The sequence below is a fragment of the Anabrus simplex genome, chromosome 1, assembly GCF_040414725.1.
Source record: "Anabrus simplex isolate iqAnaSimp1 chromosome 1, ASM4041472v1, whole genome shotgun sequence".
Lineage (NCBI taxonomy): Eukaryota > Metazoa > Arthropoda > Insecta > Orthoptera > Tettigoniidae > Anabrus > Anabrus simplex.
In genome coordinates this window covers 1271276049-1271296409 of record NC_090265.1, presented here as the reverse complement: position 1 = coordinate 1271296409, position 20361 = coordinate 1271276049, and the positions used below count along the sequence as shown (strand labels likewise).

At 40.5% G+C, this 20361-nt stretch overlaps 1 protein-coding gene across 1 annotated transcript in view; it reads left to right on the top strand.

Annotated features, from left to right (window-relative positions):
* The window catches only part of LOC136858689 (A disintegrin and metalloproteinase with thrombospondin motifs 12), a 477582-nt gene that overhangs the window by 348716 nt on the left and 108505 nt on the right, over positions 1-20361 (top strand). Inside the window, exons 11-12 of the mRNA XM_068225727.1 lie at positions 6893-6988; positions 15541-15750. Of these exons, the coding sequence (XP_068081828.1) occupies positions 6893-6988; positions 15541-15750 (306 nt within the window). The remainder of the gene's footprint in view (positions 1-6892; positions 6989-15540; positions 15751-20361) is intronic.

Genomic DNA, 20361 nt, shown 5'->3' with positions numbered 1-20361 from the left:
TACATGGAAAGTTGCTGTAGGTGGTGCCTAGGAGAACGATGTAAGAACGGCTCTATTAAATGCGCGAAACACGAGCTATTCCAGTTGGTAGTTGTGATCGAGGAAGGGAAACAGGCGTCAAAAGCTTTCATTCCCAGTGATCTGTTTAACATCGTAGATGAAGCCAACATCTGGAAGCCATTCAAGGTACCGTAGTTTCAATGAATGCATCACGTTTCTTTAACATACAAGAAGTTGCCGACTGACTGATTTCCGTATCATTAAAACCTTGCATTCACTATGGTATTAATAAATGTAGGCAGTGTTACTGAGAAACACGCGTATAAAGTGAAGTAGGGAATATCATTATGGTGCTGAAGATTGATCGAACAATGAATGATGTGTGATCTGCTTTGTTGGAAGCTCAAACACACATACAGAGATCAGTACAGAAAATACGAGGGATCTACTGACACTGACTCCTTTCCTACTAAATAATGAGCCCAGGCAGTTCTATGTGCAGATCTATGAGTTGTTGTTGTTGTTCTTTGAGTCATCAGTCCATTGACTGGATTTATGCAGCCCTCCATGCAAGCCTATCCTGTGCTAAACTTTTCATTCCTATGTAACTGCTGCATTCTACATCCGCACTAATCTGCTTGTCATATTCATACCATGACTACTAGTCTGGAGTAGTCTCCACAGCCACATTACCGGGTCATCAGAGTATGCCTCAGACTCGTCTAGATCTGACATACCGGCAGAAAAAAGCTCTTCCTAACTCAACTCCCAAGAAGATGTTCAGTCTCACGACAAGTCCACACCCGTGACACCAGTACTCGAGCAGACTCGTAGCACCCAGAGTACAGACAGCACCGACACTATTACTACCATCTTGGAGCAGATACGCTCAGAAGAAGACATGTCGCAGGCCAATATTGATGTTCTCACAGTAGCCAGCCAAGCTCTCGCTGATCGCTTCAAGGGAGTGGAAACCAAGGTGGATTCCTCTTTAGATGAAGACCAGTGAGCATACGACGGCGGTAGGGCGAGCAGGACCACGTGGACGAACGCGCCAACAACCGTATTCTGTGGCGCAGTCTACAGTCGCCCTCATACGACGAAGGGCTTCTTCTATCATCCGACCAGAAAGTCTACTAGATCAGCCTAGCCCTCAAGGATCATCTGGCAGTGACACCAGCGGGGCGCGACCACCACGACGCCGCAACAACACTATCGGCCCTCAGCGCTTGGCCCCACCTGGACCCGGCACAATGCAAATACTTCTTCAATAGAGCGAACTTGCTCTACCTTGCCATGGTTGAGACGTCGCGGTCCAGGTAGAACGAGTCACCGGCGACCTAGTAGCAGTCTTGCCGGAAGGCTTCCAATACACTCCGTCCGGCCGAGTAGATGACGCGGAACACGCGGGGCGAGGCGCAAACAGGACAAGACATAATGCGTTCTCCTGCCTCCGGACATCGGAGGACCTCTCCCCATCAGCTCTAGAGGTAGACAACTCTTTCTACAGTCCAGCGTACCTTGACGGGACTGCCGCCGTTGGATGTGTAAGATGTCAGATTTCCTTGTTTTGTATTTGACTGTACAGTTTGTTACTCTCGTTTATGTTCGTATCTTCGGTTGCAAGGAATAGTTTTGTATTGTTTTTTGCCCAGAATTTGGCACATTAGGTCTATAAAATGTATTAAATAATAAGTAACGGAGGGGGTGGCACCCTTCCGGGCCCCTCTCGCTGGCCTCTCGTGGCGCATGCCCGTGCTGTTTCATCTACTCGCATAAGCCCGCTTGGCTATAAAAGCGGGTGGATGAGGCAGCTCCGGGTCAGTTGGTCGTGAGAGGTGCAGCACCTCTCACCCAGAAGGGTGCCACCCCCTCCGTGCTTTATTGTTTAATTTAATTTAATATTGGAAGCCTTCCGGCAAGACTGCTACACATGGCAAGGTTGAGCAAATTCTCTCTGTTGAAGAAGTATTTGCGTTGCGCCGGGTCCAGGTGGGGCCAAGCGCTGAGGGCCGATAGTGTTGTTGCGGCGTCGTGGTGGTCGCGCCCCACTGGTGTCACTGCCAGAAGATCCTTGAGCACTAGGCTGATCTAGAAGACTTTCTGCTCGAATGATAGAGGAAGCCCTTTGTCGTATGAGGGCGACTGTAGACTGCGCCACAGAATACGTTTATTGGCGCGTTCGTCCACGTGGTCCTGCTCGCCCGTACCGCCGTCGTATTCTGACTGGTCTTCTTCTAAAAAGAATCCACTTCAGTTTCCACTCCCTTGAAGCGATCAGTGAGAGCTTGGCTGGCTGTTGTGAGAACATTAATATATGCCTGTGACATGTCTTCTTCTGAGCGTATCTGCTCCAAGTGGTAGTAATCTTGTCGGTGCTGTCTGTACTCTGGGTGCAACGAGTCTGCTGGCGTACTGGTGTCACCGGTGTAGACTTGTCGTGAGACCGGAGTCTCTTCTTGGGAGTTGAGTTAGGAAGGGCTTTCCTCTGCCTGTATGTCACATCTAGACGAGTCTCAGGCATACTCTGATGACCCGGTGACGTGACTGTGGAGACTACTCCAGGCTGGCAGTCACGGTGGATGTTAGCTGCTGCACCTCTCACGACCAACGAACGGAAGGGGTAAAGCAAGGGAAAAATATACAAAATTGAAGGGCGCCGAGGAGTAGGCGGAAGGAGAACAACATGCCTTAAGAATATTAAAGACTTGACAGGCATAAAAAGTACTGAATAACTGTACCGTGTTGCTGAAGGCAGAAAAACACTCTCCGCATTGATCGCCAACGTCTGGGAGACTGGGCAGGGCACATAGAAGAAGAAGTTCATTTTCTCTAATTTTTCACAAGTTGAGCGTATCAAGCAGGAACAGGGTTTTGGTGACATTTTGTTCAATAAATACAGAAATATATATTTGGGTGCTATGACTTTTCCTTTGGTTTATTTATTTGGCATGTATAATATAAGAAGTAGGCTAAATTTGGATAATATTTTAAACACCAACGTCACTATTATTTGTAGTAATGTATTTTGACTCCAGCGTGCGCAATGGTGTTATTTTTCATTATTATTATTATTTGCATTAAGTCGCGCAGACACAGTTAGGTCTTATGGCCACGATGGGATACGACAGGGCTAGGAGTGGGAAGGATGAGTCCGTGGCCTTCATTGAGGTACAGCCCCAGCAATTGCCTGGTGTGAAAATGGGGATAAATAAATAAATAAATAAATAAATAAATTCATCTTCATTCTAGACTGTTATACCTTTTTGCATTCAATCTGAAAACCTCTGTGAATTTACCAATCGCCGCCACAATCCTCTATTTGTAACCAGTTCTGTGGCCTTGCTTAGTTCTCGTATCTTCAGTCGTTAGAAACTGAGTCTAACCATCGTCATCTTGGTCTTCTACTCTTCTTACCCTCCATATCAAATAAATAAATAAATAAATAAATAAATAAATAAATAAATAAATAAATAAATAAATAAATAAATAAATAAATAAATAAATAAATAAATAAATAAATAAATAAATAAATAAATAAATAAATAAATAAATAAATAAATAAATAAATAAATAAATAAATAAATAAACCAAACCCCATGCCGCAACAGCCCCGAAGACCTTAGACTACCTAGCGACTGCTGCTCAGGCCGAAGGCCTGCAGAATACGAGGAGTCCCGTGGTCAGCACGACGAATTCTCTCGGTCGTTATTCTTGGCTTTCTAGACCAGGGCCGCTATTCCAGCGTCAGATAGCTCCTTAATTGTACCCACGTAGACTAAGTGGAACTCGAATCACCCCTCAGATCCAAGTAAAAGTCCCTGACCCCGCCGGAAATCGAACCCTGGGCCTCCGGGTAAGTGCAGTCACGCTACTCGTACACCACGGGACCAGAAAATAAATAAATAAATAAATAGCATACATACATACATGCATTATCATTATAGACTGTTATGCCTTTCAGCGTTCAGTCTGCAAGCCTCTGTGAATTTACTAAACGTCGCCACAATCCTCGATTTGCAACTAGTGTTGTGGCCTCATTTAGTACTATACCTCTTATCTTTCAATCGTTAGAAACTGAGTCTAACCATCGTCGTCTTGTTCTACCTCTACTTCTCTTACCCTCCATAGCAGAGTCCATTATTCTCCTAAGTAATCCATCCTCCTCACATGACCCCACCACCGAAGCCGATTTATGCGTACAGCTTCATCCATCGAGTTCATTCCTAAATTAGCCTTCATCTCCTCATTCCGAGTACCCTCCTGCCATTGTTCCCATCTGGTTGTTCCAGCCATCATTCTTGCTATTTTCATGTCTGTTACTTCTAACTTATGAATATGATATCCTAAATAAACAAATAAATTAAATAAATAGATAAATAAATAAATAAATAAATACGTAAATAAATATATAAATAAATGTCACATGCCAGGATAAGTAAATTCGTATAATTAGAATAATCAGTTTGGTTCGTAAACACTTTGGTTTATTAATTTGATATGAGTCACCCAAAACTTGCGTTAAGTTTGGAGAATTCTTTAATAATCAGCATTAACTTACTCACCGCTTATTACTTTCATATTCCAAGATGTAATTGAAGCATTTATTTAAAGCATCATAGATCCATAATTGAAGTTTTACCACCAGAATAGCAGGCATGGAAAAGTGATTAAAAGTTCAAGCGAATTCTACTGTCATGAAATTGATCTTCACAGCAATAAACTGTAGACTTTTCGATATATAACTGGCATTTCTCCGGCTCGCGAAAATCCATTTCCTCGTACTTTTACGGTCCTTTGGCTCATTAATAATTTTTTTCAGTGGTATGCGGTGTATTTGTGCACAACGGAACTATACACCATTTGTAACTATTTTCTGCCTCACTGTCTGCGCAAGATACATTTTAAGTCCAAAAAATGACACTCAGATTATTACACAATATAAAAATTGTACCCAACTTTACCAGACATTAACATAAAGGAGAAGTACGTGTATTGTATTGTGTTTCTCAGAGCACACTACGTGTTATTTCGTCTGCTAATACAGTCAATGTGGACAATGACGTCAGACCAATGAGATCGCGTACATGCGACACGTGACATTTTCGTACTTTAATTTGTACTTTTATCATGTTTGGAGTTACGTCTATATTCTGAGAACATTTTTGAATTCTGCATGAAATTTTGAATCAGATTAGCACATTTCAAAATACAACCCCGGAACATGCATGTTCCTTATTCAACCAGCGGACTTCTTCTTTCATTCCTTTGTCCTTGTCCGAATTCTTCTACTGTACTCCCTTCGCTTCCTTGGTCTTCCACTGCGTTCCAGTCACCCACCATAATTAAATTCTCGTCATCTTTTACATAATGTATTACATTTTTATCTCTTCATTTATTCTTTCGATTTCTTCATCAACTGCTCTAGTAGGCATATACAGTAGACCTGCACTATTGAGGTGGGCATTGGTTTGGTGTCTAACTTGACGACAATAATCCTTTCATTATGCTGGTCGTAGTAACTGACCCGCTGCCCTATTTTCTTATTCATTATTAAACCAGCTCCTGCATTTCCCCTGTTTGATTTGAAGTTGATAATTCTGTAGTCGCCTGACCAAAAATCCTGCTCTTCCTGTCAACCTACTTCACTTATACCAACAACATCTAACTTTAATCTTTCCATTTCCCCTTTCAGATTCTGTAACCTACCACAGCGATTCAAACTTCTGACATTCCACGCTCCTAGTCGCAGAATGTCATTATCCATCTTCCTGATGATTTCCCCTGTCGTGTTGTCCCTACCCGGAGATCCTAATGGGAGACTATTTTACCTCCGGAATATTTTAGCCGGGAGGAAGCCATCGTCAGTACATCATTCATACAGAGAGAGCTGCATTTTCTCGGGATTTAGTTACGGCTGTAGTTTCCTGTTGCTTTCAGCCGTGTAGCAGTATCAACACAGCTAAGCCATGTTGGCCATATGAGTAAATAATCTAGATTGCCGCCCTTGCTAAGTCCGAAAGTCTCCTTTTGATGAAACATTCGTTAGTCTGGTCTCTCGACAGATACCCATCCAATATAGTTGCACCTGCGGCTTGGCTGTCTGCTTCATTGGAACACAAGCTTTCCCACCGCGGCAAGGTCATCTGGTTCGCAGGAGATGAAATCTTTAGAAAGAGAAGCACAACTGGTGACTCCCCGTGACTTTCTTTTTAAAAATCGTGTCGCATAAATGGTACAAAAAAAGGGGAACTCGACAGATCTGTGTTATTAATGTATAACTCGTGTACAGGTGCTGTTGTATAACAGTAACACATAAGAATGAACTCAGTCGGTGTGAAAAAATTATGTCAGAATTTTTTTTTACGTTATCTCAAATAATGTTTCAATTTGGCACATTGCACTTTTCTACTTTAATGAAGATATCCAATTTTATCGACGTTAAACATCATATGGTTGTAAATGGCAAGGTCAATGACGGTGTAATTTAATTTAATCTATAATGTACGTGTAAACAAATTAATTTCTCACTTTAAATCAATACTGAAAGCTATAGTCTACGAATTACATTGTTTTGAAGCTATTAAAATGTCCATTTTTATTGTCTGTAATTGTCAAGGATGGTGTGATGAGGGACAGCACAGGGAACTGACGAATCTACAAGAATGGACACAATACTGGTTGTTCATCGAATAGTGATTTGGGGAAATGGTGTGAGAAGAGTCCATGACTACTCCGACGCAGTAAATGATCAGGGGTACATGACTGTTGTAATGAGGCTGGAAGAGGTTATACTGTATTTATTAATGGGCTTCATCATGACTGTGAAAGAAGTACTCCTTTAATATAATTCTGCCAATCAGTATTAATAAAATATATGTTAATGTTCCAGGACAGAATGTGCAGGTCGCTATATTGCAAGGTGGGAGACCGTTGCCTTAGTACCGGGAATGCACCAGCAGACGGCACTAAATGCGGAGCAGATATGGTAAGTTTAGAAAATATCGAAATTCTGATGTGGTCCTCCAAACAACTGCACGGATATTATAAATCGGATAATAAAAATTTTTACTGCCTCCTCATTAATTCTACGTAGAGATTTCTCAATCTATATGTATATCCCTTCACTGTAGGCAATAGTAAATTATTTTCTTTCAAATCACTGGTGAAGCATCGTCGGCGAATGCAGAGTGGGTCTCGGGCCACAAGTGGCCTGGCTGGTCCGTGGTCCGACAGCTCCGTACTCCACCGGCCACCCGAGCAGAAGATGGGTGGCTACGGCTCTACCGTGGCTCTACGCTTCTGTATTCGGTAGACGGAGAGGCGCTGGTCCCCAGCGTCGGCTGTCCGTGGTTTTTCATTCTCCTGTACCAAGGTGAATGCCAGGACAGCTCCTAGAATAGGCCACGGCCGCTAACCCACTCACCTCCTCCGCACATCTCGTTCTCCGATACAAATCTCCTGGCCTGAGAGACGACGTCACCGCGTAGGAGGCCCGCCTCCCCCTTCAAGGGAGGAATGAAAACGTTTAGTGGTAGTAGTAGTAGATGAAGCATACTTCAGTGAAGTGTTCTAAGATTATCGAAGAAAAGCATCAGTCAACACTGCATTCAATCAACACCTGCCATTACTGCAAGTGTTGTTTAAAAAATGGGCCCTCGATATGCTGATAAATCTATATAAATAACATCGTAATGACCGTGTGCCTGTACGTTCACTATTTTGACGAAATTTTCATTCAGTTATCCGTTTCCGGTGTAATACTGATCATCTGCATATTTTGTAGATTTGGTGTCTGTCTTAGTTCTTATAACTTGAAATCTACGGGATATATTTCTACCAAACTTTATGTTTAGAATCCACCTGTCCTTGTGTAGGTTTTAGGGCCAATATTATTTCTAAATTCCTGAACTGGCTGAGGGTGTATACGAAAACGAAACCGTGATTTTGCACTCCCGCAAAATATACACAACCAAACTTAATATACATCTACTTGTCTTAATGAAAATCAATTTCTTAACCTATTTCCGCATGTGCATCATTTCGATATGTGGATTAATAAGGGAGATATCATTAACGGACCGTTTTTCAGTTTTTCTGTACAAGTCCCACTGGACTTAACTCTAGAGCGGATGCGTGTAAAGCATATTTCCTGTAACTTGAAAACTACTGGAGATATTTCAACCAAAATCCATATTTAGCATCCCCCGTCCAAGGGGAGGTTTCAGATCCATGCCATGTCAAATTCCCGGAATGGACTGGGGGTTTATAGGGAACCGAAACAGTAATTTTACCCTCTCCCAATATATACAAGACTAACCTGACTGAAAATCGACCTACCTGAATGGAAAACCATTTCTAAAATTTTTCCTCAAGTGCCTTTTTTCGTTAGGAGGATTAATAATGGTCCATTATCAGGTTGTCCTGCGGATATTTCCCAAAGAGGTGTTGTACGTAGAGCAGATTCCTTACCTATATAAAAAAATCGTAACGACCGTGTGTCTGTACATTGAGCATTTTGCCGAAATTTTCGTAATCCCTTTCAGGTGTAATAATGACCATTTGCATATATGTTAGCTTTAGTTCCCTGAAAGTCCTCATCCTCCCCCCCTACCCGCAAAGCAAGATTGCGGCACAATCTGCCAAACGAGCTAGAATATTGAAATTTGGCAAAATTATATGCCTTAGCCTGTAACCGATGTAAAGCTTGCAAAATCTTTGAATATTTCACTTTATATCCCCCAAAAATATCGAAATATTGAGGTAACGGTATGTCGGTGCAGAATTTCGTTTCGAGGTATTTCGTGCCTAAACCGTAAGTTGTATCATAAAACGGATGGCCCAATCACCGTTCAATTCTACACGAACATTGGGCCAACCAGTATCCATACGTGATGTACAACTTCGGTCCTATGACGTGTTGCCGTTTACACGTTAGATTTGTCTCTATTTCTCGATTGTACGCTCAGTTTGCTCTTTGTACACGTATAATTCATACTTTGAATCACTTATACGAAAGATAGAATCATCTAATTCTACACGAACATTGGCTAACCCAGCATCCATATGTAAGCCAAATTCTATGATAGTAGCTGTCAGATAAGTATCCGAAACCTTAGTCAAATTTCACCCTAACTCAATCTTCCCCATAACTATTTGATTTAGGAGAAAGTACTCCTGATCTAGAAAGTCAAGTTCGAGAGGATTCGTCGTGCTGACCACACGACACCTCGTAATCTGCAGGCCTTCGGACTGAGCAGCGGTCGCTTGGTAGGCCAAGGTCCTTCAGGGGTGTAGTGCGATGGGGTTAGGTTAGGATAAAGTATCATAAGACTAGCCATTTAGACCGCTAAATGAGGCGTGTTATGTTACAATCCGTTTGTCGATATGACGTATCGTTTAGCAGCAGTTAAACTGTAAATGAAAGTTTGAAATATTTAAAAAATGAATATACGTTGTATGTCGATATATATATTTATTGAAGTCGATTTGTAGCAATGTAGAAAGAGCGTGTCTGCCGTTATAATTAATATTTTACAAATCGACAGTGACTCTCAGCAGGAGGGCGTCTGCTATTGTAGGCCTAATCATTAATCTCCACAACGACTTTGACTGGCAGTAGGAATGGGATACTTCTCCAACTCCTGTGTAACTGGCATTAGTAAGGTGGAAGTACCAGTTAATGCATAATTCCCTTCTCGATTTGACTGGCAGAAATCAAGAAGCATCCAATTTTGTTCAAACTCCTCTAACCGATTGTGTTTGGAAATAGGCAAGTGTGCCCGCCGTTATGAACAAATGTACCCATCTAAAATATGACTGGCATTAGGCATAGCGGCCTACTATTATAATGGAAACTCGCCAGCTCGGTGTGACTGACATTAAGAAAAGGGGCCTGTCATTATAATGACAACAGCAAAACTGGCAGTAGGAAAGGTGCCTGCCATTTTAATAACAGCTCCTCAATTGTAATCTGTCTGGAAGTAAGAAAGGGGGCCTGCCATTGAAATGAAAACTCCCCAAATGTATTGTGACCACACAGTAGGTAATTGGGCCTACCATTATAATGAAACCGTCCGTACTCTCTTGCGAATGGCAGTAGGCAAGTGAGACTGCTGTTATCATCACAGCTCGCACTTTACATTGGAAATAACGTATGGGGACCTCCCGCTGATGTTTCTGATTAACGCTAAGAGACATGCAATTTAAAAAAAAATCTTATCACTGCATATACAGTAATTTACTTCGAGGGCCGATGACCCACGATGTTAGGCCTCTTTAAACAACAAGCATCATCATCATCATCATCATCATCATCATCATCATCATCGTCATCATCATCATCATCATCAATTTACTTCGATATATGTATACAATGTAGAATACCGTAGCGAAGAACGGGTACATTTGTTAGTTGAACATATAATTGTTTTCGTGTAGGGACGCCTTTTTATGTTAAACTAAATGTTTGTTCAGACGAGTGTCTGAGGTCCGATAGAAAAATAACGTAATAAATATCTAATAGAGACTCTCGATTAAACTGTTAATTATAGATATAATTTAAGACTAACATGTGAACAGAATTTTCGACTTCATAACCATTATGGAAATAGGCACAGAGATTAAAAATAAGACATGTGCAGTGAGAGGAAACGAGGGAACTGAAGACACTATTTCAGATATTAAATGGGTTTCGTAAAACACATCTAACATTGTGAGGAGGGAATTTTTTGTTAGAAATACCGATGTCAAATGAGTCTTACCGTGAAGTTTAGAGACGGTTCAAGTACAGTTCCTAGGCTTATAATTTCCATACTCTTCATAATTATTGATTACCCTTCAAAGAACAATTCAAGAAACAAAACTTCCTGTGCTTCATTTCTGAAATAATTCTGCAGGAGAACGTTTTAACACTTCTTGAATCCTATCAAGAGAGACGATAAACCTTTACTGCCAAATGTTGATAACTTTGTTTATATAAGAGAATTGGACACTGTAATAAACATCCTCGAATATTTAAAGCGAGTATAAACTGTGTTTTATTTTGCGACATACAGTGCTGTAATTTCTGGCGTTCTTTCCAATTAACTTCTTCTTCTTCTTCTTCTTCTTCTTCTTCTTCTTCTTCTTCTTTTATGACCACATAGGATCACTTTAGTCAGTCCGTCGTTCAGGTCTCTTTGAAGGGATTGTTCGGGCTTTGCGGTCCTCCCAGTACTTCTTCAGACGCTCCGATCTTCGTGCCCTTTCCTCAGTTGAAAGTGTGCGTGTTGTTGGTTTGTTTTGTGTAAGGGTAAAGCGGAGGTTTGTATTCTTGAGTTTTGTATTCAATTTTATCTTATTTTTGGTGTCTTCTGTTGTAAGGCCTATTTCCTTCAGATCCTCTCTTACTTCTCTGATCCATTTACATCCTGTTGTGGTATTTTTTGAGACGAGATTGTGTTGTACTAGTTGTTTCAGAAGTCTCGAGTCCTGCATCCTCATGATATGTCCAAAGAATCCCAGTCTCCTCTTACGCATAGTATCTGCAATGGGTTCTAGCTCTTTGTACACGACTTTGTTAGGTATTAACCGCCACTGTCCATCTTTCTGATATTTTTTGTTGATACAGGTTCTTCCAATCCTCCTTTCAATTTTCTGAAGTCTGTCAGTCTTTGATTGTTTATTCAGGTAAAAGAGTGTTTCTGCTGCATATGTAGCTTCCGGTTTTATAACTGTGTTGTAGTGTTTTATTTTTGTATTTATTGATAGACATTTCTTTTTGTAGATATCCCATGTTAATTTTTGTGCTTTAGCTAATCTATTTGTTCTTACTTGGATTGAGATTTTTTCATTTAAGTTATGTGTTATTACTTCTCCAAGATATTTAAACTGAGTTACTATTTTGATTTTATTGCCATTTATGGTGACTTCTTTTAGCTGTGTTGGTTTTTGGGGCATAATTTCTGTTTTTTCAAATGATATTTTGAGGCCAATTTTATTTGCAATGTTTTGAAGTTCTGATATCTGGGTTTTTGCTTCTTTTATGTCCACTGCTAATAATGCTAAATCGTCAGCAAAACTCAGGCAATTTGTTTTGATTTTTCGGCCAATCTTTATTTTGGGGGGACATTTTCTAAACCATTCCCTCATTACCATTTCTAGAGCACAGTTAAATAATAGTGGTGAGAGCCCATCTCCCTGCCGTAGTCCAGTTTTAATTTCAAATGTCTCTGATGTTTCCCCCCTAAACTTCACTTTTGACTTGGTATTGGTGAGAGTCAATTTTATCATGTTTATTAATTTGGGGTGTAGTCCAAGGTGCCTTAAAATTTTAAACAGAGATTCTCTATGGATGCAATCATAAGCTTTCTTGAAATCTACAAATGTTATCACCATATCTCTGTTTCTTCTCCTGTTATAGTCCATTATCAACTTAAGACTCATGATCTGATCAGGACAGCTCCTCCAGGGTCTGAAACCTCCTTGATATTCTCCTAGTTCTTTCTCAAGTTGTAAACTTATCCTATTAAGGATGATTATTGAGAATATTTTGTATGTTATGTCTAGGAGAGAGATTCCCCTGTAGTTATTAGGGTCGGTTTTGTCCCCTTTTTTGTGCAGAGGATGAATGAGGGCTGTTGTCCAGTGTTCTGGTAGTTCTTCTTTAATCCAGATAGAGACAAGTTGTTGATGGAGGGCAACTTTTGCTGAGGTTCCTGCATATTTCCAGATTTCCGCAAAGGTCTGATCTTCTCCTGGCGCTTTGTAGTTTTTTAATTTATTCAGAGCTTGGTAGACTTCCTTTATTGTGGGGGGATTGATGTTTTCTGGTGATGTTTTTATCGGGGTGTTGGTGTCCAAATGAAGGAGTTCTGTAGGTTCCTCACAATTTAAAAGCTTGTTGAAATGTTTAGCCAAAATTTCTGCATTGTCTTTATTGTTATGGGCCAGCTTACCATCTTCATCCTTCATCAGTAGGGTCGGGGGTTCATATTTTTGGAGCTGCTTTCTGAAGGTTTTGTAGTAGTCCCTTGATTTAGTTTTACTGAACTGTTCTTCAATTAACTGCAGGGTGTCCTTATGATGTTGTCTTTTTATTCTTCTTAAGACTTGGGTAGTTTCTTTTCTCTGTTTTACTAGCTTTTGATAGGATATTTCTGTCTTTTGGGACTGATGTAATAGCCATGCCTGATGTCTTTTCTCCACTGTTTCATCACATTCACTGTTCCACCATTGGTGTTTTTTACGTGGTTTAATTGGAGCTAGGTCTTCTGCAATTTGTTTAAGGTTGTGTACTAAGTCTTCAAGTTTGTCTGTGATTTTTATTTTTTCAGTTGCTTTCTGGTAATTTTTGTTGTTGATTAGCTGGGTAGGATCTATTTTTCTTTTAGTTTTAAGGGCTTGCTTTTGTTGTCTCCTCTGGGGAGTGAGTTTAATTTTAATTTTAACTACGTAGTGATCTGAACCTGTGTCTATTCCTCGGAGGACTTTGACGTTATAGATCTCTTTGTGGTGGTATTTGTCCATGCAGACGTGGTCCAGTTGCCATTCTCCTTTAGTGTAGTCAGGGTGTTTCCATGTTTTGAGTTTTTGAGGTTTCCTCTTAAAACATGTAGATTTTGAGATTAAATTATGGTTTCTACACAGGTCAACTAGTCTCTCTCCATTTTTATTTGTTTTCTTGTGTGCTGGCCATTTTCCGATGATGTCACGGTATTTTCTTTCTCTGCCTAGTTGAGCGTTGAAGTCGCCTATTAATAATTTTATATGGTGTTTGGGGATGTTATCTATGGTCTGGTCCAATAGGTCCCAAAATTCTCCTGTTTCCTCCTGGTCTTTTGAGGAGTTGTTTTTATCATTAGTGGGAGCATGGGCATTTATTATAGTATAGATTTTATTAGATGCCTTTAAGGTGAGCGTTGAGAGTCGTGGAGACTGTGATCTGAATTCTTGAACTGAGTTTATTATTTTAAGGCTGACCAAAAATCCTGTTCCAAATTGTGGGACATTCTTCATCACTCTCTTCCCGGGTATACCTTCATAAAGTCTGTACCCTTGAGATTCCAAGGCATCCTGGTCAGTGTTTCTAATTTCCTGTAATCCCATGATAAGAATTTTGTGTTGGTCCATTATGTCGGTGATCACTTTTAGTTTACCGGTTTGCATGAGTGAGTTTATGTTGTGTGTAGAGAAGTATGTTATCTGCTTTGGTTTGATTCTTGATTTTGTCTCATTCGTGTATGTAGTACTGGGGTATTTCCGTGCCTCCGACTTCACGGTATCTTTCAGGTGGCAGCCCACCGTATCCGAATGCTGCCTTCTCTGAACTCTTGGTTCAGCCGGTGGAGTATTCCTTAAAAGACCTTCCATGGTTGACTGTCAAGGTGTCACCTGTGTGGGACTAGGTCCCGAATTACAACTCTGGATGTGATCCAGTGAGGTGATAATGAGGCCGCTCCTCTGGAGCAAAGCACAAAATGTAATTTCTGTAGCGGATGATGTTGAGATTAAAGACATTTTGTACTCTTAACATCAGTTAGACTTCTTTTCTATATAGCAGAAAATGGAGGAAATGGAAGTCATTCGGTTTCTAGGTACTTGGTCCGGAATGTACTGTGTAATCACTGAAAAGTGTTAAACACAATTTGTTAATCTACAGGTTCGATGTTTTATAACATCGATCTTACGCTGCTCTGTTCCGTTTCTGACGATGATCTACTCATTTCGGAACTGATCTTGGCTCGTGGAAGATCTCAAGCATGGTATTGAAGCACCATACTTCAGCGCTTTCTATAAGTCATATTAATACTTTCATCTTTCAGTTTCCTTATCTATTATGTGAAATTTCCATTGTTAAGTCAGAGGGTTTTAACATCTAGATCAGGGTCTCTCAAACGTCCAAAATCTCACGCGTGCAAATAGAGGCGTAAGAGCTCCGTGCACTGTGCATCGGTCCCGCTCGGCTCGGCTCGGACCAACGCTTCATCTCTGGGCTACTCGGCTAAGCTCGGCTCAACTTGGCTCAATTCGGCTCAGATTTGGAGCGCTACGGAGCAAGTGAGGAAGAGGGAGACAGGGGGAGTGAGCGAGACAGGCGTGGGGAAAGAGAGAGACAGCACTATTGCTCCAAATCGAGGAGTGGGGGTCTGCACTCTGGTCACCAAGCGAAGTCGTCTTTTGCACCGTTCACGGTGCATGCACCCTGAGCGGCCCTGATCTAGATCATCAACTCGACCGCTTCGTACAGTTGATGTTGGACGGTTTTCAGCTATTTTGGAAGACAGTTGCAATTCAGTTATCTTTCAGTGTAGTTTAAACTCATATTCAAGCAGATTAATTATTTTACATCTACAATTAGTATTTCTACGATAATCCTCACAGGATTCTCAAAACCAGAGAACAGGTAAATAACCAGTCATTGTAAGGTTGCATAAATTAATATAAAATCGATTTTCAACAAGAACTGTTAAATCTTCTTACCTATTTTTAAGTCACAAATAAAGCAAAAGCTATAGTAACAAATAATTATTAATGGACTACTAATATTGAATGTTCTAGTGGTGTTTCGCTGCAAAGTGTGTTGATGCTGGAAAGCGTCCCGAAGCAATAAATGGCCAGTGGAGTCCATGGGGATCCTGGGGTGAATGCTCTCGTACGTGTGGAGGAGGAATTGAGGTTCAAGAACGCGAGTGCGACAATCCCAAGCCACAACATCGCGGTCGTTACTGTTTGGGTGAACGCAAGCGGTACCGGATGTGCCACGTGGAAGTAAGTGAACATATTCAGCCAGTTTGCATAATTCAAAGAGTAATTCTCGATCAAGGTTCTGACCACAACAAATAACCACGAAGAAGTAGACAGGGGATTTAATTAATTTCGACTTTTCTCAACTGGGGATTGTCCCCTGAGGACAAAATATACTGTAAAACAAGAAAAATGTTTAAACTAATTCTGAAAAGTTAATTTCATAGTGATTGGTTAATGTATAGGATATTTCGTCGTAAGAAGCAATACCTCGTATCTCACAATACTCTTTCTATCCATTATGGTCCTTAAGAAAGTTCAAGCCTCCTAGCAACATATGGATATGCAGTCCATCAGAACAATTTTTGTTGTGTTCATTTGCTTATGGTTACGTCTAAAAGAAAATCAGTTCCATATATGTTTGTGTTCTTTATAATGTTGAGTCGAACAGGATTCCGTTATTACCCTCTACTTGTTAAGGTTTAAATATGAGGACATTTCAAGGTTTACTTTAAAAGGGTACTAGTATTAGTATGAATGTTTGCATTTTCATTCCTGATGGTTCATTTTGGCAGCCAATGCCCACATCAAGATTTTGTAGTGCTCACTTCACAAGGAACATACCGGCTCCTACGCAGAATGGTCTGCGTGTTTGCCGTCGGTCACAGGGCCCTTGGTTCGTTTCCCAGCCAGACGACGATTATAACTGAGTGTGGTTAATTCCTCTGACTTCGGGACTGGATGTTTGTGTTAGTCTTCATGAAATTAACTTCATCTACGTATAATATACCACACTAACAACCACCGCAGGAACACACAGTTGTGAATGCATTCCTTCACATAGGATTGGCGACGTCAGGGATTGGAATCCGGCCGTAAATCATCGCAAAATCCACACCAAGTGTCGACCCGAATAAATAGGACAAAATGCCAGGAAGAAGCATGATTATAATTAGCTTTACGCCGCACCGACACAGATAGGTCTTACGGCGACCATGTGATAGGAAAGGCCTACGAGTGGGAAGGAAGCGACTGTGGCATTATTTAAGCTACATGCTCGGCACTTGCCTGGTGTGAAAATGGGAAATCACGAAAAACCATCATCAGGCCTACCGACAACGGTGTTCGAACCCACTACCTCCAGAATGCAAACTGATTCCTTCGAAGGATACCTACCCTCCTTACCTATCAGCAATCGGCATGACATCTTTCTCTTGGGTCGTTTACGTGTTCTTCGTCACTTCCTTTTGTAAGAGGTGGGTTTCAGTAATTTAAAACTAATGTCTACAATGAGTAAACTCGACGACTGTTTAACTTAAAAGTTAAGTGGACTTTTCACAACAGCTGACAAACGAACTCATACCTGTCCATTGGAAACAAACGAATTGTAAAAACGATGATGAGAGACGCCGGCTTTTGATACCTTAAATCAGTTGCCTGAAGGGCATCCTTACTAGAAACCACCGTCATAATTTAAGAATAAAATAAAGAAAGCCTGGAGATCCCTAAGATCGGCTTTCATGTTAGACTGCATGTACCACCATAATGATTTGTAATAATGCAGCCCCCCTAACAGGAGCTCTGGACTCTTGGTATAATTAAGGGTGTCCAATCGGTATGTGTCAAACAGTGGATGTACGGCATAGGCCCTTAAATCAAACGATGTGACCTGCAACTCTGTCATGGACCGACATCTAACTCCTGTGATTTACGTTAAAGCCATTGTGGATGATGACAGCAAGAAGAATGACGCTATAATGAGAGATAGCCCCAATCTATGTCAATGAGGTTGATGGCCCCATGACCATGCAAATTTCTAGGCTGAAGGCTAAACACGATTAATTTAAAGCAGTTCATGACCAAGGTGTCCACGTTATTTAATCCCCAGCACATCTGGTGCTCAAAAAATGAAAATAATAAATAAAACCACAGCAAACGCTCGCAACACTTGTTGAACTTCCCCAGCAAATAACACTAAAAGTTCCAGACTACAATTTCAAGTTAGTCGCTTGGTTTTAAGCTAATTCTCAAAATACGGTCTCACTAAATTTAATAAATTATTAATAAATGAAGTAATCCAATAATCCTAATTAACAACAAATTTATCTATCCTGGACGAAGTGGTTTCTTTAAATTCCCTAATTTCTCAATTTAATTTACGTTATCACTTGTACATGTTTACCAGAAGCATTACTTTAAAGGAAAATATTTATCTCTTCATTCTCACAGCTTTCTTGTTTCGCAACTGTGATACGCAATCATTATCATAACTACCGGTACAATTTGTTTATTTCATGATGTTACTCAACAGGTTTACGTTGTGACACTAATTATTATTGAGACACTAGCGTAGATAATCCTAACCTTAAATCCTATAATTTAGATAAATTACACGAAACGTAAAATAAAACAACGTCTACGCTTATCTTTTGACTAATTTCCGCACCTCCTTTCGATGTGATCCCATACTAATGAAACTCGAGCGTCGAAAAACACCTCACCCGAACGGTAGGGAGGATGGACTACTGCATCACAATGTGCTCCACAGGCATAATATTATACCATACGAACCTACACTTGTGCCTTGGAAACCAGTAACAACAACACCTCATTCATCACGAACTCTACGGATTGACAAGCCATCGAGACATTCAGATAAAATAATTTCAAGACCTTGGACAATCCTCAACAAACACAAATCAACATTACTGTAGATTCTCAAAATTTGAGACCCCTACAAATGCTTATTTACAACATAAAACAACATCGTATCATTTCCGTCGCACCTATAATGAATCTAAAGTTCTCTACCAAACGATTCTCTTATTAAGTAACGAAATCTATTTCCAAACATTTATTATAAATGAAACAATCTTAGTTACAATTCTTTCCGGACAAATGACCTGGCTGCTCGCTGAACAGGTGGTCGCTCTACCTGGAAGGAAGACCCCTCTCGTTATCTCTGTGAAAGTAAACACGTTATCTTTTCTAACTCTATCAAAATGAAATCCCGTCTCGTTGACAACTCGCATACAAAATACATTACTTAACCAATACAGAATATGCGAAAAGATTTCATTTAAAACGTCACTTGAAATGTTCCTAGCCACCACGTCGTACGGTTTCACGTGGGATCCTAACTATGGAATGACGCTATTTCCATACCATTAAATACTCAAATAAATCCTCGGGTTCCCTATCATGGAAATCCCGGCACAAACATCACTTCAACACTACAAGATATAAAATAACCTAAACCACATTTCCTCCTAACTATGCAAGACTTGAACCACTTGCTATATCAAACTCTCTACACAACAATAATACTTCATATCTCCTTATGCGATCCAATGTGCTGTTACATAAAACAATCTGTTAAAAAAAACTAACCATCTCCCCTCGCATATCTGAGTCTGACAACAAAATATTTCAAAACCGAAACTCACAACTAGACTTACTAAATTTTACCGTTATTTTCTCATCACCAATTCCACACATGTTTGAATATATATTTGGAATATTAGTATTAGTATTTATTTATTGAATATAACAGGTGGTTAGCCCCGATACATGCTCACAAAGCCCCTTTCCATGTATGAACAACTAACAACAAGAGAAAAGATGAGAAATACGAGATTCCTTGGGCATGCTATGAGGTCCATTCGATAGCCCGGAAACGTGACACTCCCAAGGAAGGGTCACCGCAGCAGTCATCCTCAGTCCCTATAGGCCACGTCGATCGTCTCCACTTAAAATTAAGAAACAAAATAAAATGAAAAATAAAAGCAAATAAAATAAAAACAAGAAATCATAATGACTATCAAAGAAGGATGAGTTAACAATCTACTGCTACTGTTCGGCCGTGTCATCACCCCTGGTGAGAAAAAACCCTAACTCCCGATGATGACACGACCGGCCCTATCCGTGGAGCCCTAAAGAAGACCCCAGCAACCTTACCAGATGACAGTGCGGTTAACTCACCATTCCATTGCGGCCGGCAACGTGAAGCTGGAGCCGCTCTACTCTCGAATCCCTCCTCTCTCATGTCTCCCTTATTACATATTTGGGGTAGGCCCGTCCAACCCCGTCCTCTTATGGGTATGTCCTGCTCTACCTTGCTCGTCACTCCTTACCATCTCCAACTATGCGTAAATAGTGAGAAAACAGCACATGTCCAAATATATAGAACTGAGTACCATGCTGCTAGCTTACTACGAATAATAATAAAGTTATAATCCTCGTAATCTGCTGAGGCTACGTAACAATCCGTATAAGTGTTAGAGTAAAGTTGGAACGAAAGATAATAAAAGAGCTAGATGGAACAACCATGTAAAACCTACTTCTGCATCCTACCCTGTCAGCATGTCTCGTGGAATTAGTACTACACGCTGACATTTAAAATGCTAAGTGCCATTCTCCTACTGACCTATTCATGCTGGCTACTCCACTATTTTCATTCCAGGTTATTACATCATATACTAACTCGCACTTCTCTCAGACATTGTTTTCCACTCCGAATAAGAACTTATTCAGGACGCTGTCTTTTCCACTGTTTCGCTATCCATACAGTAATTTTTTGCTCATCTTTTTGTCTACGCATTTTTGCTGCTTAACATTTAGAAATTTTGCCCTTAG